This window comes from Odontesthes bonariensis, chromosome 21 (genome assembly GCF_027942865.1).
Source record: "Odontesthes bonariensis isolate fOdoBon6 chromosome 21, fOdoBon6.hap1, whole genome shotgun sequence".
Lineage (NCBI taxonomy): Eukaryota > Metazoa > Chordata > Actinopteri > Atheriniformes > Atherinopsidae > Odontesthes > Odontesthes bonariensis.
In genome coordinates, this window is record NC_134526.1 from 29522653 (window position 1) to 29549680 (window position 27028).

General features: G+C 38.9%; 1 protein-coding gene across 2 annotated transcripts in view; it reads right to left on the reverse strand.

Annotated features, from left to right (window-relative positions):
- LOC142371101 (carbonic anhydrase-related protein 10-like) overlaps positions 1-26574 on the reverse strand; it is a 168195-nt gene extending 141621 nt beyond the window's left edge. Inside the window, exons 1-2 of one of the 2 annotated variants that reach the window (XM_075453707.1) lie at positions 26163-26574; positions 23095-23169 (exon numbers count right to left, since the gene is read on the reverse strand). In XM_075453707.1, the coding sequence (XP_075309822.1) occupies positions 23095-23169; positions 26163-26223 (136 nt within the window). In that variant the 5' untranslated portion in view covers positions 26224-26574. Of the gene's footprint in view, positions 1-23094; positions 23173-26162 lie in introns of both variants that reach the window. The other variant, XM_075453706.1, reaches the window with a different exon arrangement.
- Between the last annotated feature and the right edge of the window lie 454 nt (positions 26575-27028).

Consider the following 27028-nt stretch of genomic DNA (forward strand, 5'->3'; position numbering starts at 1 on the left):
ACCAATACTTTAAAACCAATGAATGAATGAACGCGTACTATTGCACTGTAAGTTCATAGCTGCCGTGTTGTTGTTATCCGGGGCTATTGGATTGTATTTTTGTGCTCCGAGATGACTTTTGTTTTGATTTGGCGCTAAAACTTAATTGAATTGGATCGAATTGAAATCTCAAAAAATGCTAAATACACACAATGGCCCTCATTTATCAAACTTGTGTAAGACGAAAAACATGCGTAGGCCGTGTGTACGTTCTTTTCTGCGCAAAGGTTGGCATTTATCAAATCCATCGTGAGCGCAGGAAAGATGAAATCGCCACGACAGGTCTGAAGTCGTGTACGCACTTTTCCATTTTGACTTGCGGTGACTGCAATAGCATACATAAACAGCAGCGTTACTAGTGCGTGCCTCATGAGTCGCAACAAATCTCTAGGTTAAAATTACAGACTTATCACTTCAAAGAAGGCCCATGTTTTATTTGACTTCAACATAAATATAAACATAAACGCAAATTAAATAAATTAAACAAGTACAACTCCGTAATTGGAAGAGTTATGGCTCATTATTCAACCGCGCACCCTCACACCGAACAGGAGAGGCGCTTTAACACTGCGCATACGCGCACGCGTGCCACTGTGGAGAGGTTAGGGCTCCTAAAGGGCAGGTGGATCTGTCTCTCGGCTGCGGGGGGAACCCTTCTATATACGTCCGAAAAGGTATGCAATATTATCATTGCATGCGGGGTTCTCCATACATTACCCAAAAAAATGGAGTGCCATTTCCAGATGTACATCCAGAGGACCCCGTACCCAGAGATCCCTACCACCAGCCTGCACAGCCAAGAGCGCTCAGGAGGAGAGAGGAACTTATTCAGCGATTCTGACTTTTGGTAAGCATTCTGTTATTCAAGGAAAAAAGACGTAGCTCCGATCAGGCCAGCCACCCTCTCCTCCAAGGCACTCAAATCCCTCAGTCCACTCAGTTTTTTAGCAAAAGAACAATTATCAAACATATCAACACTAAAGTCCTTGTACCCATATAGGGTTGTGTTTTATCAGACAATACAAAATGTCTTTTTAACCCACTACTGTTCCTCTTGGGTAACTGACACACCAAGCAGAGGTAGCTCAGCAACAAATGGACATTGCGGAGTCAGGGGAATAAGATAATACCTAAAGCATAAACTGCATTCACAGTGTTAACAATGCAAACTTCTTATTAACCAGTCTAGACGAAAAGTTGAAAGTCCTGCATCAGATTTCAGTCCATTATGGCACAAAAGGTGTCTCTAATGTAGAAAAGCAACACCAATTTAAATTCTTGTTTTGGCCCTTTTTCTGTCGTTTTGTATCTTTGCTGCTGAACCTGGGGTCCGTTTCACGTAGCACGTTCAACCAACTCTGAGTCTATTCCTGATCTCTGAGTTGATCTACTCTGAGATAGAAAACTCTGAGTTTTCGGTTCCAGAAACGCTGATTTGAGTGAGGTTAATCAACTCTGAGTAAGTTCTGCTTGAGTTTAGCGCGTGCACCACAACTTTAAAAAGCCAGCATCAATGGAGCCCCGATTCGACGAGTCACCTTGGCAACGGGGAAGAGGAGGGGCTACGTTTTTCACCAACCTCGAATTGGAAATCTTAATGCGCTCATACGGCGAGTTTCAATACGTTTTTAGAAATAAGTGCAACACCGCTGCAGCAGTAAAAGTGTACATTTAAATATAGTCCTTTGCAATCACAATAATATTACAGGGAAACTGCTTGAATGGTAGCCCATTCATTTATTTCATTTAGGTGCAATCCCGCGGGGGAGAAGCTCACTTGACAGCAGTTTAAGATGAAATATAAAAACATTGTTCAAACAGGTGAGACCTCGGCATGGAGGCTCATTTTGATCATGTTTTACACTGTAAAATAAATATTAAGTGGCTATTTGACTGTGCAGTTATTTTATTCCCAACATAATGCTGTTCTCACACACATAAACTATGTCTTCTCATCTATACCATCCATCCATCCATTATCTATACACCGCTGAATCCGTCAGTCGGGTCGCGGGGGGGCTGGAGCCTATCCCAGCGGTCAATGGGCAAGAGGCGGGGTACACCCTGGACAGGCCGCCAATCCATCACAGGGCCACACAGAGACAAACGAGACAAACAACCATACACACTCACACTCACTCCTAAGGACAATTTAGAGTCATCATCTATATCATGTTCTGTTAAATAATTAAGCCTATTTAAACTAACACAGACTTCTACTGAGCCAACAGAAAGAAGGGGGGGCAGTGGCTGAGGGAATCCCCGGAGGGAATCCACCCCCAAGACACGAGTGCCTTTATAAAATATAATAGGCCTATATATGTCTTTTTTAAGCCTATTCATACAAATATTTATTTGTCTTTTATGTCTTTTTTTTCTTTTGTCCCAACACATTCTGATGGTGCCACTCAAAAAGATAATTGTCTGTCAATGCAAAAATCTATGCGCAGTCTGATAACCATCTCTGACGAATATTTAATTCTCTGCGCAGTAATGCTGCACCTTCATCCACGGGATCGTTGTCTAAAGGACATGTTGGTGGAAAAAGTCGCCTCCTACTGTATCTAATGGACTTATAGAAGTAGAAGAACTCGCTCTACTGACTGAATGAATGAGGAAATCAAATGGCGTGTGTGGCTGAAAGAGGGCGGAGACAGAAAGAAACTCAAGGTTTCTTGAATAAAACCTGGTCCCGACCAGGTTAGGTTCAGAGAGTCTGTTACTCCGGTAACTGACCGTGAGGTTAAGTTACCTCTCTTTGTGAAACAGGCTAGAGTTACCCCTCTTTCTCAGGGTTGAGTTACCTCCCTTTGTGAAACGGAAAACTCAGGGTTTCCCTCATTTCAGGGTTAAACTACTCAGAGTTTTCACTAAACCTGCTACGTGAAACGGACCTCTGGTTTCTTTGTAGAGAAACCGATGACGAAGCTAATCAAAAGCTTGCCAGAACTTCTGCTATCGTTGTAATTACTGTCACTATCACTATTAGTCATCTCTGTTCTCTGATAGTTGGCAGTTTGTTAGTGTTCTGCTGCCAGCTTCTGCCCTTTCTTCTTCTTCTGTTGGCTCCAGGGCTAACAAGACACAGGAAAGTCTGGTCCACCCCTCGGTTTTCTCAGTTGAATGTCTCAGCTGCGGGCTGCATGGTGGTGTGATAGATAGTGCTGTTACCACACAGCAACCATGTTTCTGGTTTGAATCCCAGCTGGGGCCTTGCTCTGTGGAGTTTGCAAGTTCTCTCTGGCTAGAGTGGGTAATTTCCGGGTACTCTGGCTTCCTCCCACACTCCAAAACACGCTAGTTTGATTGGTTATATTGAATTGTGCATACACTCTTAACCCGAACTAGTTGAGTTTACTAGAAAATCGCGTGGAAACCCGTTGCCTTATCCCGTTTAAGTTTTTACAAAACATGAAACTAAACCTTTTAAGTTGTATTGGCATAGATAACTTAGACATATTCAAGTTTACATTAGTAACCTTTACTCAAAACCATTAGTTCACATAACTTATCTCTTTTCTGAGGTCTAGCCAACCATTTTAGGTCAAATGCACATAAATATATGTAAAAGCATTACTTAACATCATTTGTTGATATAAGTAATGTATTGTCTTCAAATTTTAATTAATGACTTATACTGTTTTGATTTAGAGTGTGTATATACCATTGTAGTAATGGTAGAGGTGGAGGCAAGAAAAGGCTTAGTCCAGACATCCTCCTGCAGTAAGCACTTTTATCTTGACAGACAATTCACAGGAACAATAGTGAATTTCAACCAACCCACATGTATTCGAACAAGTGGTGGTAACTTTCTATCTCACCACTTTCAGTTATGGTGCAGATTTAGTTAAAATGCAACACGAACAAAAACCTTGTACTACACCGTCACTGCGTACAGAACATAAACATAAAACACATACAAACTCTACCACAGCACTAAATACAGCACATAAACGGGGAACAGAGAGCACCCATAATGCAATGCGGCAACACACCCAAAGCACGCCACAATATATTGTTTAAAAAGAAATTTGTATGGGAAGGAAGAAATTAAAAAATACTTTTAAATTGTTCAAGTTATTTTATTTCAGAAAACATTGAAATTAACAAATAAAAATTAACACAAATAATTCACTGCAGCAATAATGAATTAAGACTGGTGCAGTCCTAAGCTAACCTTTAGCAAACGTTTAACAACCAGACCGATCTTAATAATTGCTTTATACACTCTTCCGTCTACTTAGTGTCGTTAAAACTACTTTAAAACATCCACAGTTTATTTTTAAATACACAATTCAGTTTTCTCCAAAAATCGAGCTGGTCACGCTCTCACACAGGACGGGTCTTGACTCTCAGTTGAACTTCAAATAGGCTCCGCCCCTCCCTCACAGAACGTAACTTTATATGTAATCTCTGCTTAACATGATCATTGCAGTGTATATTTTCACATTTCTAATCCAAAGAACTAATTTGATTTAGTAATTACATAGATTTTTACAAAACATAATAGAATAAGTAATGAACACTAAAACGTTTAATTGAAAACAATTTCCGGGTTTACAGTGTATAAGCATGCATGGTTGTTTGTCTCTGTGCTGGCTCTGTGATGGACTGGCACCCTGATCAGGGTGCACCCTGCCTCTCATTCAATGGCAGCCCCCATTCTACCCTAAATTGGATTAAGCGGGTATTGAAAATGAATGTATCAGATGTATCAGCTGCATAGAACATGTTTTTTTTCTCTTTTTTTCATCAACAAAATCATAAATATTGCTTTTTCCAATTACATTGATAGCTTTAGTTGAATTTTAGACATTTTAAACTTTTTTTTTTTTTTTTTACAAAGAGCACCTTTAAGTCTTGGGTTTATAAACAGCCAGTATTAAATGGCCAATTTGCATTAACACGACTGAATGCATGAATTGCTTGATATACAGCTGAATGATTTCCCCTTTCTCTTTCTCTGATTTTATTCAGTATGTGCCTCAACATATTTTATTAAACAAAACCAAGACTATGACCCTATGCTAAATGGTAGTTAATGTAACAAATGTTTTTTTTTTTTACTATACATCTGAGATTCATCCCTGAGTTAATGGCTGTTTTTACACAATGTATTATGGGGACGTGATTACACACAAGGGTGTTTTTTAAGGGGAGCACTGATGTGACACAATTGAAAATAACTGTGAAGTACACATAAAATACAAAGTCAAATATTCAGATTCTATATAATAATAATGGTCTTTAAACTGCAGGGAGCAGCTTACTTATTGTATACACAGACCTTTTCGTCTACTTCTCACTGTATTAAGTATGAAGTATAGTTTTTAATCAAATAATTTAATTCTATATTCATAATTCTATCATAGGCTGGTGACAATCTTTCATGTTTTATGAAATGCTTGTGTTTAACTTTTAATTTGAATGTATGCTTAATCCAAACTAGGGATACACGAATTGTGAATTTCTGGTTCAATGTTAAAAAAACAAAAATTTGCTCAATGTCCAATGCAGATTGTTTTTGTCACTTATTTTCCTGAAGATACATTTTCCAGTTATTTTTTCTTTAAATACAATTAAAAATAAATGTATTTGACTTAAATTTAACATTAATATGAAGGTTGCTATAGTTGGAAAATTCCATTACAGGAGGAGGATTCCAATTGTTGGAAGTCCACTAGAAAGGACTCCGTTAACTCCATTTGAGTCCCTCATGAGGACACAACAAAGTTTTTACTGGTCAAATACGACTTTGCCATGGAAAATTTTGTGGGGTTTTTTATAATTAAGTTTATGAATATGCCATCCCAAAAGCACCTGAAACAAGTCCATACTGAATCCAGGAGGCGCTTCAACACAAACAGCGTTTTTGAGTAAAATCATTCTGTCAGTTTCAAAACAAAGTAAATGTAACACAGCCAGGACATACCAGATAAATATTAGCAACAATCAGTCAATACGATGTTAGGCAATATATTTATGCATCTCTAAAGCCCAATTCGCACGGGATAAGTATTACCTATGGATCACTGGTAATTCGCAACTACCCCCGCACCTCTGTAATTTTTTGTGGCGCATTCGGACGGGACAAGCAAAAGTCTGTAATTTACTGAAATCACAGACATCATGAGCGGATATTCCGTAATTGTCGTAACTTCCTGTTTTGCCCCGTTGTACCTGGTTGTACACATAGGTTGAACACACAGGTGTGCGTTCAGACGGGACTTAAATTACCACAGGACGTCTGTGTTTCGCCGAAATACAGTAGGTAATTCGCGGCGGAATTATTACCCCACAAATCACGGACATGGCGCATTCGCACAGGACTAAGAACTCAGACATTCTCCGCAATTATTCCAAATTACGGGGGGTCCATAGGTAATACTTATCCCGTGCGAATTGGGCTTAATACAAACCCAAAACTCCATGTTTGTTGTCTCTTAAATTTAATATATTTGCATTGTGTGATATTATACTCATGACTCAGATATTAATTCAGAATAATGCTAATACTATAGATTTTGCCATCTTTTTTATTGCTTTAGGGATTAAAGAAGGTAAAGTAACAAGGTCGATTTTTACAAATCATAGATTACAAATCTGTCCATCTCTCACCTCTATTCAAATCTGATTTTTTTTTTTAAGGTTCCTTTAACCTTGATTCAAGTAAATTTTAGGGGGGTTCTGTCAGATGCAACTTCCCACACCATTGTTTTACTTATTATCTGAGAAAAAAAAATGGAAAAATTTTTCTTTGCATTTTTCCCATTTCCTTGGAGCAATATGAGCATCAATGTTTCTTAACAAATGGTTGAGATGTAACTTAGTGGTAAAACTGTCAAAACTTGAAAAAGTAATAGCATGACATATACTCACTTTCATCATTTCATATCCAAAGCGAGCAGTAGCAGGTTTACTTCCAAAAATGTATCTATAAGATACAATAAAGTTTCTGAAATATGCTCTGCCAAACAGAAGAGCGCAACATTAAAGAGTTAAGATTTGCGATACTTTTGGAGGCTTTGTAGAGTTAAGTTTAATCATTTATTGTATGTTTTGCATATAAAATGCATATTTACACCTCCTTGTCTAAGAGATTTCTGGTCCCACCTGCCGATGTTTATGATGGGACTGACATGAGTAACAATCTCAGAGTAGAACATAGAGAAGAGGGAGTGAAGTTGAGCGTATCCTGTCCTGCTGTGTTGGTGCTGAGAGAAAGAGAAGCTGCAGCGCATGTCATACTAACAGCCTGCAGAGTGTGGAAAACAACTGCAGCAAGAACTCAAACTTGGAATAATGAGTGTGTTATTCTACCGGTGACCTCACACGTATCAGACATGACTGCATCATGACTTCATCTGTGCAGGGGAGCTGCTAAACTGAATCAAACATAACTGGCAATTGAAATGTACAGTTTACAGGATAACTGCATATTTCTTCAAGTTAAAGAATTTCAGAACTGACCACAATATCAATGAAAAACACAAATTCAAATAGGTGCCTGGTAATCACACGAGTGCCTTTAAGGGCAACCCATCCATGCACACACACTGTACAAAAAACTAACTATTTCCAAGGTACACTGCTATCAATATGGAAGTACTGATAAGAAGTGAGCCGTCGAGCAGTTAAAATACATCAAACACATTCACAAGCACCTTGTGTCAGAATAAGGCTGACTGTCTGAGTGCAGGTTGCTTCTCTGCTCTGAAAAACAAAGTGACATCACTGCTGTTTGTGATGCTACCATTATACAGTCTCCCATCAAAGTGGTTTTTGCATTTTGACTGTGATCAATATCTGTTGGGAGGTTAAAATGCCAATAACAAAGCAGAAAAATAGCTGTTGTGAGCTCAAAATATTCAAGGGGCACTCAACTGATTTTACTAATTAACTTTAATTTGAGGAGCCTCAGGCAGTACTTCTCAGCCTGTGACAAATGTGGCAAAATAAGGGAGCTTTAACAAGTTAAACAACAACACTGTAATTAACTCAATGAAGGATACAGGCCTTTTGGAGCTTGGCCACGGGATCTCGGTGTCAACATCTCAGCCTGTGTTGCTTAAATCATGACTTTTCTAAAGCTCTCTCTTGTGACTTTCCCAGTTCTGTGGTAGTGTAATAGTAAATGATCAGAGTGTTTTTTGAAAATAAATAAAGGACATACAAAGTAAACAATAGAAGCTTTTGTGGCTGCCAGATGTCACAGCACCTCACACCTACTGTGCAGTATAAAGCAGCAGCAAACAAATGTCCACAGTGGTCTTTGACTTGCTTTGTGAGCATTGGAGCATGATTCAAATTCTGTTCTCTTGTGGATGCCCCAAGCCACCAGCTGGCCCAGGGTTCCCCTTCCAGCATCTGAAATCGGTGACAGGAAATTTTCTTTGAGCTGGCACCAAAAGGGCGATTTCAGAGAGGAGTAATGAGACCATTATTGCATTAGTCCTCCTTTAGATACTTGTGCTCGTTGACTGAAATGAGTCCCACAAGTGTCTAATGCTGAAAAATTTCAGCTTTTTTCTGCCTTCAAGGACTCCGACAACCTCACAATGATGTCTGTGCAGTTTCAGAGCTTATTTTGCTCTTCTGCCAGGGGAAGTTCAGCAATTTGTTTGTTTGTATTTGTCAACAACTTTTATAATAATTTCCAAGCTAAATTTATTGAAACATGGTGGAGGCATTAAGTGTGATTTTCTATTGAAAAAGAAATGACCAAAAAAATGGCCATGGTAGCCAAGAACATGACATCACTGTTATATAAACTGATTGCTCAGCTCAGTGATTGCATTGTTTTACACTTTTAGATGCAACATATCAGCTCCTTCATTTTGCTTTAGACTTATTCTATTTCATTGTTGCTATGATGGCAAATTATTGTAGAAATAACATTTCCATCCTGTACAGCATTTAGTCATTATGGAAGAAGGCACATCTAACAGAAAGACAACCAACAACAGGCTTAGAATCATATGTAAAGAGAGAGTGATGTATCTTGTTGTGCAGATTTTTGATGAAGCAAAATTATCATTCAAATCATTTTAAACATTGGCTGATTTTCTATTTGAAGTTTTTATTGCACTCTTAATTGTAACCCACCAAAGTGCACCGTGATCAACAAATATTTTACCATCCACAAATGTGTATCTACGTTTTCTGAAGAAATAACTACAAATGCACATACTTATTTGCAGTTATATAGCTATAACCCATATTACTTTATATACACTTCACATCTCTGGTTGAATTTTTGGGGGATGGAGGAAAGCTGTCAATCACAGTGGAGTAAACAATTGGTCAACAACCTTCTGAAAAGTGGATCTCCAAAGAGCTGTTAAGTGCAGTTAATTTGTGCTGTGAAATTGACTTCTATGACCGAAAGAAAAAATAGGAAGCATTTACCAATGGCAGTGGAGATCTTCACAGTTGCATATTATAAAGGAAATGTATACACAAATACGCCATAGCTGGTAAGCCTGTATCGCAAAACTATTTGACTATTCGCGAAACTATATTGAACTATGGCAAATACATTGTCTGCCAAAGCTTGTGCTCATCCATCAAAGCAGCCTGCAGCGGCCCGGCTAAATAAGAACAAACAGTGCCATAATCACTGCTAGTTCTGAAGTCGTTACTACAGTGAGCAGTTGCAAGAAATATAGCAGGTAGCCATCAGGCATTCATAGAGAACATGGAGATTTGATGATACCAGATTTGTGAAATTAAATATCATAATTTAATCATAATTCTTGTAATTTTTTTTTGCTCTGTTCCTCCATTCTTAATGTTCCTCTGTCCTTTAGTCCCTTCTAAAATTGCTCATATCTCCTCTGCTGCGTGGGAGGAATGTAGTTTCCTCCTCCTCCTCTTCCCTCTTGATCTCACTACTTCTCATTTCTTACTCTTTTTTTCCTCTCTTGTGGCCCTGAGAGTCTCTGCATCATGTGTGCATGCGCTTGTGTGTGTGTGTGTGTGTGAGAGAGAGAGAGAGAGAGAGAGAGAGGGAGAGAGAGAACATGAGAGGCACCGACTTTTTATAAAGCCAGAATAAGAAGGGTATAGGCAGAAATAGGGAAAACGCATGACATTGACAAAGAGAAAAATAGATGGATAAGAGCAGTGTATGTGTGTGTGTGTGTGTGTGTGTGTGCGTGTGTGTGTGTGGAGGAGAAAGAAAAGATGGAGCAAGAGAGCAAGGCATAGGCTCGCTCACTTGGTGTCCTACTTACAGTATCCCAAATAACAACCCTGAGCTGTGATATTACACCCAAAACACACAGAAACCGAAATAACCCCTTTCTATCTCCTTCTCTCTTTCTTGCACACACACACACACACACACACAATAAACAATGTGATTACATACGATCTATTCAGCCTTGCGCCCCCACACAGGAGGTGTGACATATGAATAAGTTATTTTCTCTTCCATAAACAATCTGAAGATGATACCGTCTCTCTAAGCTTTGCACCTTCTGTCTTTTCCTTTATATCCAATGGGCTCTGCAACATCACCAAGCATCAAGGACAGCTGGAAGACACACTGAAATTCAGTTTTTGTTTATGCCATCATAGGACACATAGCAGTGCACAGCACCCTAATAAGCAAAGTACCACATCAGACACGTTACTGGTTCTCATACGATCTAGTTTTTGCTGCACACAAACTTTTGCTCCTGTACTGTAAGGAAGTACCTCCTCCCAGGTAGCATAATCACCTTCCTACAACTGGGAGAGTCTTGATGAGCATCTATGGCCTGCAAGAGGAAGATCACATGACAAACTGAGGAAGCCAAAGGCCTGGGGTCCGTTTCACAAAGCAGGTTCAACAAACTCTGAGTTTATTCCTGAACTCTGAGTTGATCTACTATGTGATAAACTCTGAGTATTTGTTTCCAGAAACACTGATTTGAGTGAGTTTAGTCAGCTCTGAGTAGTTTCACCTTGAGTTTAGCGCGTGCACCACAACTTTAAAAAGCCAGCATCAATGGAGCCCCGATTCGACGAGTCACCATGGCAACGGGGAAATGGAGGGCAACATTTTTCACCAACCTCGAATTGGAAATCTTAATGCGCTCATACGGCGAGTTTCAACATGTTTTTAGAAAGAAGTGGAACACTGCTGCAGCTACAAAAGCGTAAGTTTAAATATAGTCCTTTGGAATCACAATAATATTACAGGGAAACTGCTTGAATGGTAGCCCATTCATTTATTTCATTTAGGTGAAATCCCGTGGGGGAGAAGCGCACTTGGCACCAGTATAAGATGAAATATAAAAACATTGTTCAAACAGGTGAGACCTCGGCATGGAGGTACCTCATTTTGATCATGTTTTACACTGTAAAGTAAATATTAAGTGGCTATTTCACTGTGCAGTTGTTTTATCCCCAACATAATGCTGTTTTCACAGACATAAATGTCTTCTCATCGATATCATGTTCTGTTCAATAATTAAGCCTATTTAAACTAACACAGACTTCTACTCAGCCAACAGAAAGAAGACAGATGCCCGTTAAACGGGTGGTGGCCCAGCACCGCCACATCTAACGGAGGCAGATGAGCTGGCCTTAAGCCAGGATATTGGAAGGCCAGTGGCTGAGGGAATCCCTGGAGGGAGTTCATCCTCTGAGTCCACCCCCCAAGGCACAAGTGCCTTTATAAAATATAATAGGCCTATAGATATCTTTTTTAAGCCTATTCATACAAATATTTATTTGTCTTTTATGTCTTTTTTTCTTTTTGTCCCAACAAAATTCTGATGGTGCCGCTCAAAAAGATAATTGTCTGGAAATGCTAAAACATCTATGATCTGATAACCATCTCCAGACGAATATTTAATCATCTGCGCAATAATGCTGCACCTCGAGGTTCATTGAGTAAAACCTGGTCCCAACCAGGTTAGGTTCAGAGAGTCTGTTACTACGGTAACTGACCAAGAGCTTAACTTACCTCTCTTTGTGAAACAGGCTAGAGTTACCCCTCTTTCTCTGGTTTGAGTTACCTCTCTTTGTGAAACGGAAAACTCAGAGTTTCCCTCATTTTAGAGTTAATAAACTCAGTTTTCACTAAACCTGCTTCGTGAAACGGACCTCTGACCTTTTTCACAGCAAACACTCAGCTGGGGCCTTTCTTTGTGCAATTTGTATGTTCTCCACATCAATGCATTGGTTCTCTCCAGGTACTTTGGCTTCCTTTACAGTTCAAATATATGCATGGTAGGTTAATTGGATAGAGTGTGAGCCTGCATGGATGTACACCTGTCCAGGGTGTACCAAAGGAAACTGGGATAGACTGCAGGCCCCCCCACCCCTGCGACCCTGATTTGGATGGAGCAGGTATGAAAAATGTATTAATTAATCGTTTGCTTATAAACTGCCAAAAAAATGTTCATGAGGAAATTATTACTTTTAGCCAAATTGGTGATACTCGTGTAAAGTAGCTTTTGATCACAGTACAAAACAAGTAATTGAGCAAATTTACTGAAATTGAAAGATACTTAAATATTAGATTACACAAGACAACCAATTTTAAGTTTGACTGCTAGCTATGCTTGTTTGATGACTAATGAGTCATCTGTTATGTGCTTTGACACAGCAAGTCACTTCAAGAATCTATGGCTCAGTTTGCCTAATCTAACTAAGTAACTGATTTATCAAACAAAAATATTGCATTGGGGTTTTTTTTTAGTTTTATGCCTTTAATTGACAGGACAGTTGAAGAGAGACAGGAAGCAGGGGGCAGAGAGAGGGGGAAAGACATGCAGCAAAGGGCTGTCCGATGCGGGACTCGAACCGCGGCCAGCTACAGTGAGGACTGTAGCTTCTGTACATGGGCCGTCTGCTTAACCCACTACACCACCGACCCCCCCTAAAAGATATTGCATCGTTTTAACCAGACTGCCCTCTGTCATGCAGCAGCCTGTTCTATGAGCTGTTTACATAGAATTTACATTAGTCATGATCACCTGTGCTAACAGGCAAGTGATGTCTGCAGCTAAAAATGCCAGAATCTGCTGTCTGGAGTCTGGTCCTGAGAAAAAGAGGAAGAACTTATCAATGTTTCCAAACAAAGTTTTATCATAGCAACAGCCTGCTTAGCCTGAACACCACTATTTGATATGAAGACTGTCTAAAACGTTATTTCACCCACTTCGAGCATAAATGTTTTTTTTCTTTGAAGGGCTTCATAAAAGATTCTGTTTGTTCACAGCACTGCAATATTGTTAAGATCTTGAAACATTTGGCACTCAGCCCTGCCCAGAAATCTTGAGAATGCATGATTTTCAATATGTAGAGTAAACTGTACATGAATTGTAGCAGTCATTCGCATTAGCTGGCCTTCACAACATGAAACCAAAACAACATGAGAACAATGTGAGTTTTGTCTCAACTGTTATCATTTTTATTGTCAGCAGCAGGAGTAAAACTCTGAAAAGAAATTTGTTATATGTTAAGTGCAGCTTAGTGCAACTTAACATATAACTGCTAATGATTTTTAGTTTTCTTAAATTTACCAACTCATGTCTCAGATGTTCTTTCTTTTGTTGTGCATCAAGGGTTGCTTTTGAATTATGACAAACTGTTGGCGTTGTCTTATCCATCTTCTTCCCCTGTCAAGCTCATGGTATCCATCTGTCTGTTACATTCTTCATCTCCTCTGCTCCTCCTCTCTGGTCCTGCTCAAAAAAAGGCTGCAATGATAAAGCAACCAAAATCTAACCCAGTTTCGGATTTCTGGTCCGATCATTAGGCTGGATCCTAAAATAACATGCTATCTATTAATTTATTCCATCAGTTTTCAGACTTTAAGTACCTAAACACAAATCGAAAGTGTATTTTAAAATAAGTTTTAGTGATGGTGATTTCTGCTCTCGTTGCTCCACTTATGCTTTTAGATCACACACTACTCATAATCAGCTGTTTAACAATTGTAGGTTATTAATGTATTGTAAGTCATTTCACCTCATTTATTTATCTACATTTCCTTCTTTTTTTTTTTTAAAGTTTCCGAACCGCTGAGCGAGATTGAGATTCCTCTTCTTCACCAACCTGAGCTTACAGATGAAGCAGCACCAACCTGCTAATACAGAAACTGAAACTGGAACAACTTCCCCTCTAACTCCTCCAGCCTCACCTGCATCTTCTTGCCTTAGAAACCTTCTTTTAATGTCCTCAACACAGCCAAGCTATCATCCGATGCCAACAGTTACCACCTCAGTGAACACACTCTCACTCTGTCCCTCTGTCCCAATGTATAGACAGCCTATGATGTGCAACAGATGCTGCTTTTATGAAGTAGGCTGAAGAAACCAAAACATACTCTGCTTGACTTTTTAAGCAAACATATTATATTCATATCATTATTTATGAGAGTCTAATACAGGATAGACTATTTTTAAATATTTTTTCTGTCTTGAGATCTGGAGCTCTTCAGAAAACAATTGGGGCAGCAGCCCTGGATGCCAAGGACCAACAATGCCTATACTCATATCTGCTGAACAAACAGAAGACTTAATCTACAGAAGTTATTTACACACTCAGCGCTGGTGAGGCACTGGTTGGTGGTGGATTCATGTTAAGCCTCATATCAAGTTCTACTACATTGAATAGTTGAATGCATAAAGCACTGCTACAGTCTCCCACAGTCTTACAAATTGGCCATGTTGTTGTTACATCAATCCAGACATCAAATGACAGCCCTTAAAAGTCCTGCTTCCTTCCCTTAAAAAGGGCTGTAACGAATCCAGTCTTAAGATTCCAGAAGTTTAAACACCCAGCCTTGATATATTATATTAAGATTTCAGTACCATAAAATACCTGACTGTAACCCAAACTGCAAGATGATTAGAAGATGCATTCAATATTTCCTGTCTCATGTACTCATTATTGAGTCTAATCGCCTTCTGGCTGTAGCTACTGGCCAAAGCTGAGAGGCAGACTGACTCAACCCCCTGAGCGCTCCGTCTCCTCCTTTTCCCTATACCCCCCTTCACACTTTAAAGCCAATCGTGAACACACACAAAGAGCCACACAGTTCGAGTGAGTGTAAAGATCTATCAGGAGGAAAGGGCAGCTCCCTTGAGCTCTCACTTCTTTTCTTTCTCACAAAACCCAAGCCTGACACTTTTTCCTGCTCTCCTTCCTTTCAGCTCCTCAGTGCACACAAAACTAACAACCTTACATGATCCAAACTTCCTCAAGATCTCACAAAACTCTTTTATTTGCTTTATTTAGCTTCTGATGAGAAAAAAAGAAATGAGAAGCCAATAATTTGGCTCTGGAAGACACATTTAAGCCAGACAGAGGAAGAAAGGAAGAGAGGGACTGCTGAGTTGGCAGTAGAAACACAGCACTCTCATTAATTAATCTGACATTTATTTAAGAAAAGATTCATTATTATTCATAACTTAAAATTTTGCTCCCACATGCAGCATGGCTGAGACAAATATAGACTAACGTTTGGTACACTGCTCTTAAGAGGTTGGTACAGAGGCAACCCACACAATGCTATCTCCAACAATGATGGGCAGCCAACTGGTGTGTTGGATTATGGCAGTTGGACAGTTTATTCAGTCTGCTGCACCGCTCCAAGAAAGGAGAGAAACTCAAACTTTGAAAGGAAAACAGACTCCAATCTCAGCAGTCTGCAGCCAAAAAAACAATCACATTTGAAGCATCGTTACAGGGCAGTTTGTTCCAAAGACTGCAAGCCAAGGAAACAAAACTGAGTTTTTAAAAGAAAAAGCAGATTGCGATTGTTCTTCCCTTTTTTTGAGTGACAAAGACATGAGTTCAGGTGCCTTCGCAGAGGCGCTTTCAGAAGTAGAGGCATTGAAAAATCAACATGGCACTGAAATTCTGTTAGAAAAACACACAGACAGGACAAAAGATGTCCTTATGACATCCATCCAGCTGATGTGAAAATTTTTCCTAAAGGACCAAAATGTCTATCATGTCATCAAAGAGGAAAAAGGCTCTGTAAAGTTAGCAGTGAACATCATAACATCATCCACTGAAACCTTTATGTTAAACAGTGTTATCTGTCATGCAGATATTTATAAATGACAGTCTGAACAAGAGTGTAACACTAATGGCGTGTTTCCACTAGCACGCAGTACCTGCAACCGGGTACACTTTTGGTATCACCTCAGCCCTGGTTCCAAGCGAGCCGAAGCGCTACTAAAACGTGACGTCAGCCGACTGCCTTCCACTGATTGGCCTATGAGTGTCGTCACTGGAAGCGCCATAACCGCGCGACGACCGACTAGAATGTAAATAAATACAAGACTCAAGACAAGACTCCAAATTTTACTGCTTCAGTTTGTACTGCTACGAGATGGCTTCGCAGAGGAAATCCACTCCTTGGTTGTTCTGGTCTTCCGGATTTGTACGTTGCTCGGCGCCGTGTAAATTACGTCACGGAGGTTTTGCGCAGCCGTGTTACGACGACCCCGCCCACGTCGAGGAGGCACGAAGTGATACTCGGTTGTAATGGAAACACAACCATGCCGAGCCGTATCGAGCCGTGTCGAGCTAGTGGAAATGCGCCAAATGAAATTCTGTTTTTCCAGACTGCCCGGACCCACATCACATAGAAAAAAAAGATCAAGTGTAGCAGCACATAGAGATATAATGACATTTAGGCAAGATGGAATTAGTCTTTCACACCAAGCTGTTACCATGTTTTTTTGTATTTTAAGATGGGGGTCAAAATCATGGAGAGAGCGTCAAGTGACTATGAAGAAACAGGTTTCCCAGTTCTGCAGTGACTTTATTAGTAGCACCTGAAAAATTGCTAAAGGAAGCACACCAAGGGATTTGTGACAAAAGCTGAATGCCTGTGACGTTGTGGCTAAGGTTTTGCTAATTTGTGGGAATTTCTCACAATTAACAGAGATGTAATAAAAACAGAGATGTAGATGCTCATATCAATATTTTGTGAATCCTGGACAGCTTTAATTGGCCTCTTTTATCTCAGTTCTTTTTTTAGGGGGGGTGGTACACTTTAGCACTCCCAACATTCTCTCTAGTCACAGAGGTATACTGTTTGAATGATAGATAAACAAGTAAATAAATAGGAACACATGATAGTTATAGCTGGAAGCCAGAGCACCTAGCAGCTCTTAAAAGTTGGAAGATTGGATAAAAACTCTGATCCCCCTGTCTTTGTTGTCTGTGTAAACAGACAATTGTTTGCAGTAAAATTTTCAAAGTGATAAACATTAATGTTGTGGTTGAAAAAATGTTGACAAATATGTCTATGCATAATTGCTGATGAATTCCATGCTTTATCAGTTGCCTAATAAATGATTAAAAAAAAAGGTTGAACATTTTTCTTCCCACTACAGATTATTTCTGTTATTCTTACATTTTATCAGTGCCGATGTCACAAATCTTCAGTCTTTTCTACATTTCTTCCTTATATCTGTAACTATAAACCTTAGATTTCAGAAAACCTTACTCTCCAAGCTCCGCACCCTAGAGATAAGATTTTCTGTTGCTAACGTTTTAGGTTGGCATGATTTACAAAATTTAACTTGGCTGCCAGTCTTTCAGTTGAATGCTTATTGAGAAAGCGGCTGCATCGGGCATGTCTGACCACAGTGCACAGACCAGATTTCCTCTGAGGCTCCAAGAGAGCCTCACAGGGAGAACGAATTCAACTGAATGATAGCAATATCACCCGGCCGGAATACAGAGTAAGCTGGAAGGAACTGAGAGATGGAAAGGGGAAAAGATGGATAACAAAGAGAGTGGAGGTGGATGAGAGACTGGGGATGAAATGACAAGATGGCTAGGGGAAAATGGGGAGAAAATGGAAGGAGCAAAAAAAGTAGACAAGCCACAAATATTGGGGGAAAACTAGAATGGAGGAGAAAGAAAAAAGGTCAGAGGAGATGAGAGAGAATAAAGGCAAGGGGAGGGAGAAGATGAAAAGAGACAGGGAGACAAACAGACACAGATGAGCTCAAATATACATAGAGCTGTACAACTAAAACATGAACCTGACGGCCCTTACAGCCTGCTGTAAAGAAAGACAGAGGGGCAGGCAGATAAATGGCCGGAGCTCATCTTTTTTTTATTTTTGAGGAAAACAAAACTTGATGAATGTCTTTAGCACATGTTAAATCGATACGTGGCTATTTATTCTCAAGAATATTTCAAACACCATTCTCAATCTGGGTAAACAGGTGGAGATGGTGGAGAACGACGGATACCTAGCTGTTCACTTGGACAATGGACTGAAGTAGACATGCAACACTGAGGCTGTCTAAAAGAAGGGACAGAGTAGATTGTAGATTGCACCGAGTTCATGATGAATGAGTTCATCAGAAATAATAATTTCCCTTTAGGGTTTTATAAACAAAAGCAGGCACGTTAGGCTAATTTGTGTCTCTAAATTGTCCCTAGGAGTGAGTGTGAGCCTGTGTGTGGTTGTTTGCCTCTGTGTGGCCCTGTGATGGACTGGCGACCTGTCCAGGGTGTACCCCGCCTCTCGCCCAATGACCGCCGGCATAGGCTCCAGCCCCCTCGCAACCCGACAGTTGGATTAAGTGGGTATAGAAAATGGATGGATGGATGGATGGGTTTCATATAATACTTTTCCCCTTAATCTAATTGACAAGACTAAGTGTGATGAAGATTTCTTTCAAAGTAACCACAAAAATGAGTATATTGACTTTGGATTGAATGCAATGCAGCACATACAAGCAAATACAAGTATTTGTATGTGCAAGTTCTCTGTGTCTAATTAAAAACAAGTTTTTTTTTTTATTCATGTCTATCTAAGTGTTTCGAACTAAGTTGTTAACCAACCTACTACAATAAGACAGGTAAACAAAACATATAAAAAAAAATAATTTATCAAACATTTAGACAATATAGAATTAATTTAACGGACCCTTTAACGGAGTGTCTATTTGCACCCCTGGTACAAATAGCCTTGGCCACACAGCTGAGCTATTCACACCCCGTGACGTAACACCAAAATAAAAGCTGCTGGCTTGCACAAAAAAACATGGCGGACATCCGTTTTTTCGTCATCAGAAAGTGAAGAATACTGCTAGGTTTCGTTACTAATATCTGTTCCAATTAAAAACTAGATGGAAACATTGTGTTTTATTTTCATAATCGATGTTCAGTGAACACATTACAACCGTCAGTTTGTTAGTTTTTAGAAATTTCGCGATCATGACGTTCAGCCATATTAACTATAAACTTACCTGCACACCACAGATATGTTATAGGATCAACTAGCGTAGTGGTAAGCGATTTGGGTAAAGATGCAGGAGTCCTGGGTTTGATTCTTGCCCGATGCATTTTGGAAGTGATAGTGCGCATACCAACGTCTCTGCAGAGAAGGCGCGCAATTTGAAAAATAATTCAGTTCTCAAACAGAAGTTTTGATTGCAACAATTAGCTAGTGCACCAGTGTGTAAATAGCACACTTTGCTATAAATAGCATATATTATTCTGAATGTCTATTAGCACCCCTGGTACAATAGCCTTACACTATTCACACCACTGATCTATAAAGAAGGTTCTTTACAGATCTGTGATTCTTCACACCCCGTGAATTACCACCAAAAACCCCTTGCTCGTGAGTACAAAGGCCATTGCGGACATTCGTTTTTTCTTCATCAGAAAGCGAAGAATTCTGATAGCACTAATATCTTTTTAAATTGAAATATAGATGTCTATCTTAACTCTTAGCTGAGGACATCTCTGGCCTAATGGATAGCGACGTAATCCTCCATACGGGAGACAGTGGTTCAACTAGCTATCATTTCATACTAAATCACCTCTCCCATTTTTCGTGAAGCTTAAAGTTATGATTATTAGCTATATAACCAAAGCAACCATGAAACAAAACTTTAGCTACCATTTCAGTTTATTTTTTCATAATCATCCTTGGGTTCAATTTGAATGCGAGTAGTAGATCGAGATATCTTATGCCCTGTTGCTTGAAGCATATACCTTTGACCTCCGGCATTGGTATCCCTTTATTGATCACCTCACGTTTGGATAGAAAGTCCATGTTTTGAGAAATGTTTCCATTTTCGCGATCAAGATCAAATAAGTGTAGAGGAAGAGAGGCATTTTTTTTTAATTTAGGTGCACGAGTGCTCCTGGAAAAAAAGTTAGCGTAGAGCCCTGGTCAGAGGCATTTTGGCGCCGGTTTTGGAGAGGCTAAACTATTTGAAGTTACCCCGGTGCATACACTTCTAATTGCACCGGGGTACAAATAGCATACACTTCTAATTGCACCAGACGGGGTATCAATAGAACACATTGCTGAGTGCACCGGGGTACGAATAGCATTCACTTCTATTTGCACCAGGGTACAATCAGCATACAGTGCTAATTGTACCAGGGGTGCAAATAGCCTTACCCTTAATTTAATTTAACATTTTCACATTAATATTTTCAGTTGAAGCATTGAGTAATTGAGACATCGGATCATTACTTTTTAAAATTCCACAAAATCTAATTTGCCCAGTGATGCAACTATAGCTATATGGCAATGAGATAAAGAAAAACATTCATCAAATGGAACAATATATTTCTGTCAAATTTCCACATTATTTCTTAACTAGTCTGTATCAAGAAAATGCAGAAAAAGATGGTTTAAATTTTGGCAGGTTATGCATTTCAGGTCTAATCAATCTGTGAAAAAAAGTGCAGACTCCTAGAAATGCCTGCTGCCATTTTTTCCTGCCAAAGAGTCTATTGTTATGTGCCATCTGTTGTACATACTGTACATTGGGTAGTTGTGTTATAATTAGTTTTATTTTTTACACTGTCATAGACTCTCGGGCGGACCAAAACGGCACTACCAGATTCCTTCCTTTCTGCCTGTTCTCATCTATCATCCTAAGAACCTTAGTGGTTACAACAAAGTGTAATGGAAGTTGCAGTCATTTGTGATCATCACAAACTGTAGAGGCCCATCTCACAGTAATCTCACTCTGATAGATAGCAATTTCTGTTTCTGCTGAGGCAGACTCCGATCTCACCATTTAGCTCCTAAAAGAAATCCCCCACAGCTTTGTACTTTTATCGCAGCCAGTAGCCTGCATCTCATGTGACCAAGAGGGGGATTACAACAAATATGAGCACCAGATGACAGTGACCTGAGTTTTAAATGCCACCCAATGTTTTCTTTTTTTGTTTTTTTGCTGACTGTATTCCCACTGAAAAAAACAGCTTGAAGCAGGCATTTCTCGTATGCTGGCAAAGCACAAACTTTGGAGAAAGGTGCAGTGTGAGAGTAGATGGGGGGGATGAAAAACTACAGTCAAAGTCAAGCACCTCTCACTAATGTGACAAGCATACTCACAGTCAAATTTCCCAGAAGGCCCTTGTGCTCAAAAACATATACACACTCACAGCCTCCTGTGTTGCTACCTCATTCCCAAATCTCATTGATCTAATTTGTTCCCTTGCAACCATCCTTAAACTTTAGAATAAATATTGAATGCCTTGCTCTATTACCAACTAAGAGTAATTCTAGCCTTTACCTTAACGTAGCCTGTATCTCTGAAGATCTCATTTTTTGTCCCCGCAATGACACCAGTCCCCACTGGTTAGTGTGCAGTCAGGATAAAATCCCCACAGGACCTAATTAATATGAACACAAACTTTAAACTGCCATATATTCATTTCTGGAGGACTTACTTTAACAACTACTTGCCTAACTCTAGATTTGACCTAAAATTAACCATAAAAGAAATACTATGTGGACTTGCTTTTTGCATCTCGTAGTTTGTCATCCTTCTGATCAAACACATGCACAACTTCATTTGGAAATGTCAAAAAAATGTATTTCTACAACGGGAAGCTTTTCATTTAAAAAAATGGCTCTTGAACTTGTACGAAAGTCCATCTTTAAATCAAAACCAGTTGATTTTAAAGTCATTTTTTCAAAAGCCACAGGCACAAGGCTCCATTGCAGTGTTTAAACAAATCTGTTACCTTGACTGAAGTTAATTTCATAGGCTATCATGTCACAGTAAAAGTGTAATGTTGAACGGATCTGTCCCTCATCTACATCACCTTCAAACTCATTAATAAAGTAATTTCCCTCCAATGGCTACACACAATGTCTACTCAACAGTTCATTCAGAAGGACACACACGCAGCAGAGAGCATGAGGTGCCAGGACGAGTGTTCACTGGTTGTTGATGATAGCATGCTAGTTAGGCTAGTGCTTTTTAGCCTTAGGAAAAATATTTCCCAAGCCTGATGTATAGTTTTACAATAATAAAATGAGAATAATGACCACTGCACTCCTTATTTCTTGATTACAGACTGTATATTCAATGTTATTACAGCTCTATGTTGTGGTTAAGAGCTTTTCACAAGCTGTTACTGTTCACAAGCTAATGCTACCTAGTTAGCATCACTGCCATCCCAGGTTTTGATTACCTTATTAATTGCAAGCTCTTTTGCAGGCCAGCACCACATTGAGTTTATATGCACAAAATCCTACTGTCAACTTAATTTAAAGCAAATATTTGAAATGAACCTTTATGGAAAACGTACACTAGACTGTGAGCAGGTGTCAGAGGCCTACATTGCATTTGGCTGTGAAAAAAAAGTTGTTTCTGGTTGTCGATGGCCAGAAACAAAACTTCAAGAAAGACAGCACATTCAGAAGTAGTAATCAAGGCCATACAGGTAAGGAAAATGAAGACAGGTCTTTCGTTTGTTTAAACTAGGCAAATTTGAATTATTTTATATCAGCTAGCATTAACTTGTTTATCTTCTAGAAAAAGAAAGGCTGATCGTTCCTGTGAGTATAACATGTTTGCTACAGCAGAACTCGTTTGTGAAAGCTGTATCCATCTGGCTTTATGGCTTAACTCTTTTTCAGAAAAGGCATAAACACCTCAAAGGAATTTTACGCTTTTTACAAAACTATAAAAATGAGCCAAAAAGAAATCCCAAAACAATACAAACTCGACAACAGTAATCCACTTTATATGAATCTATGCATTGCAAACAGCATTCAGACTGTTTTGTATGAGATAAGTGCTGGTCTGTTACCTGGAACAAAGCTTCCCTGGACAACATCCTTGTATGCCCACCAACCCTCATCAAGCTTTGATGTAATAGGCTGAGCTGCTGAGAGACACAAAAAAAAGAGAAAAAGATCAGAAGCGCGAGAGAGAGAGCAGTTGATTAGTAAATGAAACACTGGCTTTTATTTATTTTTGACATGTTCCCTGAAAGTGTGTAGAATTGTCTTTGATATTCAAGCTCTTATTTAAATACACTGACAAAAATAAGAAATCTCCTTCAAGGTAAACACAAGAAACTTGTGCTAAAGGGAAAAAAAAACTGACAAAAATAAGAAATCTGAAAGAAGTGATAAGAGAAATATTGAATTGAAGCGCATTCAAAAAGAAATACTGGTCAACATTTTATTATGTCAAATCCATCATTAAATTGGATTTTTAAAGGAATCAGACAAGAAACCTCTCGTATGGTTACAGGATGCACAGTTCACTTGGGCTATGATTAAAGCGGAAATTGGCTCTTTAATTGGACCGCTGTCCTTTCCCAGAAAACATGATCAGGAGTGGAAATGAGTTATTAATATTATGTGTTACAGTGTTGTGTATGTGCTACACTGCATGCTACACCATGGAGTGTGTCTAAAAATTATGCTGCTTCTAGTTTTTTTCAATGGAGAATCATTGTACATGTAAGTGTAGCCAAATTCACTTCACAGATGTTGTCTTTAAGTTGTTAGAAGACACCGGAGAATTTTATCAGGATTTTATTAGAGAAGAAAGACACTCTAGAAAAGCTTTAATTGGCCGTACGTATTTCTGATATTTAGCTATTGCACAAAAGAAAACAGAAAAATATGGGAATGAGAGCAGCTTTCTTGGGAATTTGGCTAAACTGCAGCTTTTCTGTTTTTACAAAAATAAATATATATTTAAAAGAAAAAATGAAACTTTGGATCATGTACAGAGTTCTACTATAGTCTAGTGGATGATAATACATGCAGAAGGGACTCCCTGTCTGGAATCCCACTTTGACTTAAAATAGGAAAAAACAAGTGTTGAATTTCACTAACAGGAAGTTTTTGCTTTCATCCATATTCTATAAACAACCAGCATGCACTTATAAAGAAGTGAAATGCAGCCCCAATATTAGCATCATATGTTTAAGTATATATTGAAATGTTCATCATCGTTTCAATTTTCAAAGTATTGTACATCACAAGTTTTCCTTATATCATGCAGCCCTAATTGCAATGTAACATGCTAAGAAATAGAAGGTCTTGTAAATTGTGTTTATTACTGCTTTCAGAGACAAACAGGAGCAATATTACATGCCATGTCTGTTCCAAGCTAAATTAAATGTACGCTAAAGATATATAAATAAAAACTGAAACAGCTTAAATGCAACCAAACAATGCTTTCTTGTAATGCGATGCAAAAATGTTAATATGTTCTGGATGGAGTCTCACTGCAAATTCAAGTGTCTGCTGATCATTTTGAACACTTTGTAGACAACCTCCTATTGCTTGTGAAGTGGTTAGAATATGTGGAAATTCATTCACTGCTATACATGATCCAGCAAGAATTACTTTACACCTACAAAAATATAACTAGGAAAACAATTAAGACAAATAGAAAAGTAAATTAAAGATCAGTTACACCCATAAACAAAATTACGATGATTTCCATGGATTTAAGATTCCTAGTCATTAGGTGAAATTAATCCAAGTTTTGTAAAATACTATGAAAATGTTTGCATCCATGAAGAAAAGAGAAATTTGGGTTTGAGGACAATATTCAATAGATTACGATTTTTGACAGCTACATAAACTTAGTGTTGTAAGAACAGTTGTGTGCAATTATCCATGTGCACGTCAGGGAACAAATCGAATTTGACAATGACAGAAACTTGATTAGCTCCTGAACCAGTCAGTGATATGACTCGCAGACAACTAGCTGAATATTTGTGCAAAGGTATAATGGCTAAAATTGTTTTCTCTTTGTCAGGGAATAGTTCCAACTGTGACAGGCAGCAACACATGCCACAATACACATGTACCTCATGCCACAGTAAGTGACATACTGTTGGAAGTCTGTTGTAAAATGACAAATTCCAAACATGTTTATTCTTTTTTTTTTACCCTAACATTTGTTACAATAATTGATAAATAATACTTAACCACATAAGGAATGTTTAACTCTCAAGAGGAGAACCACTCAGCTTTGAGAAAATGCTGTATGTCCGTTTATGTACATTTATTCTGATTATGTACAGATGAGAAAAGGTCAAATGACAAATGGTATTTAGTTGCATTATAGGCCGAATCTTTGGAACTTCCTTTAAAAAAAGTCAGGCTCCTAATGCTGTTTTTTAACCTTCCTTTTTTTAAATTCCCGCCTTATAGGAAAGGAGAGCTAAGTATCTGAGTTTAAGATCTTTTTATATATATATATATATAAAAATCAACCACATGAGTGACAGTAGGCTGTCTCAAATACACTCACCATAACAGACAAAGACATAGTTACTTTTCTAATGTGCAAATCGGTGTGAAAATGTGAAAATCAGCAGTCCACACTGCAGTTGGAAGCTTGAGTGGTGATGAGTAGGAAGTCTTGACTCATCCTGTTGTGGATATCTTGGCTTAATGGTGGGTTACCTCTTTAAAAAGACCGTGCTGTATGAGGGCTTTGACACACCAACAGTGTTATTTATTAACTAGTGTATAAGCATCGGGTGGCACACTACATATAGTGTAAAATGCTCTTACGCATATGTAGCCTATGTGTATGAGGATTATCAAAGTGCTGGGTTGTGATGTGTTAGTTCTGCATGTAGTCAGTTGTTTCAGCGTTAAGTATTATCAGTTTGACTGATGTGACATCACAGTATGTCTGTAAAAAGCCTGATCAAATAGAAATGAAGGAGAGATGATTTACCCGATTTATATTACACTATCAGTCATTCTTTTAAAGCTTAGTGTCTCTATCTGTTAAGCGTCTTAAGTGATCATTTCCATAGATTTTATCCGAAAAAGCATCCAATTTTTACAGGTTTTTTTTATGTAATGTGTGAGGGATGGGAGTTTGCCTCCTTACCTGACGAAGTGCAGATAATATATGTTTGCAAAATCACTGATAAATCCCAAAAGACATGCATTCTTCGTTTAAGTCCTGCTCATTTTCTGCAGCTGTTGTGGGCTCGCACTTGTAGACTACACGACCAAACTTTGAGCATTTTCCCTCCTTTTCTTCTCGGTATCACCGTGTCTATCCTTCTGTGGAACGCCGAGATGGTTGGAACCCTCACAGAAGAGATCCGTAGCACCGTCCACAGCACCGTCCTCACTTGCCGGTTTGTTGCCCAGGCAACATTTTGTTTCTTACAAATGTTTGTAATAAATCTTTCTCTTATTACATCTACGCTTAGAAAATGTCAGCTGGGTGTTATCCGCTCATGATTCATGTTCTTTTCTTAGGAGTGGTTGGGTGTCTGTGGCGCTGCGCTCGACTGCGGTGGAGGGAACTGTCGACGCAAAGCGCACAGGGAGCGAACAGACTGACAGACACATAATGTTCAAGATGCGAAGATGTGATGCCTGGGCTCTGTTTGCAGTCCAAAGGAGAATGCAACAAAATGTTTTGTTTTTTAAGATCAAGATACATAAAAGTCTAGCAAGGGAAAAACTAGATGAGGTTGATACTTTTTTGGTAAACCAAAGTGCGTAAGAGTGAAATAAAGTCAAAATCTGAACAAGGAAAACTTAACCATACATGTTTACCTTAACTAAAACTACTCAGTTTATTTAAACCTCAAAATTCAACATGAAAGAACAGCTCGTCTGCGTTACTCTGGTACAACAGAGAAATCACCTACTCATTTTCTTCCCCGAAAGAGGATGACATGATCTAACAGCAACCCACTGTGGATGCAGCGGGTTGCATGACGACGGCCATGGCAATTG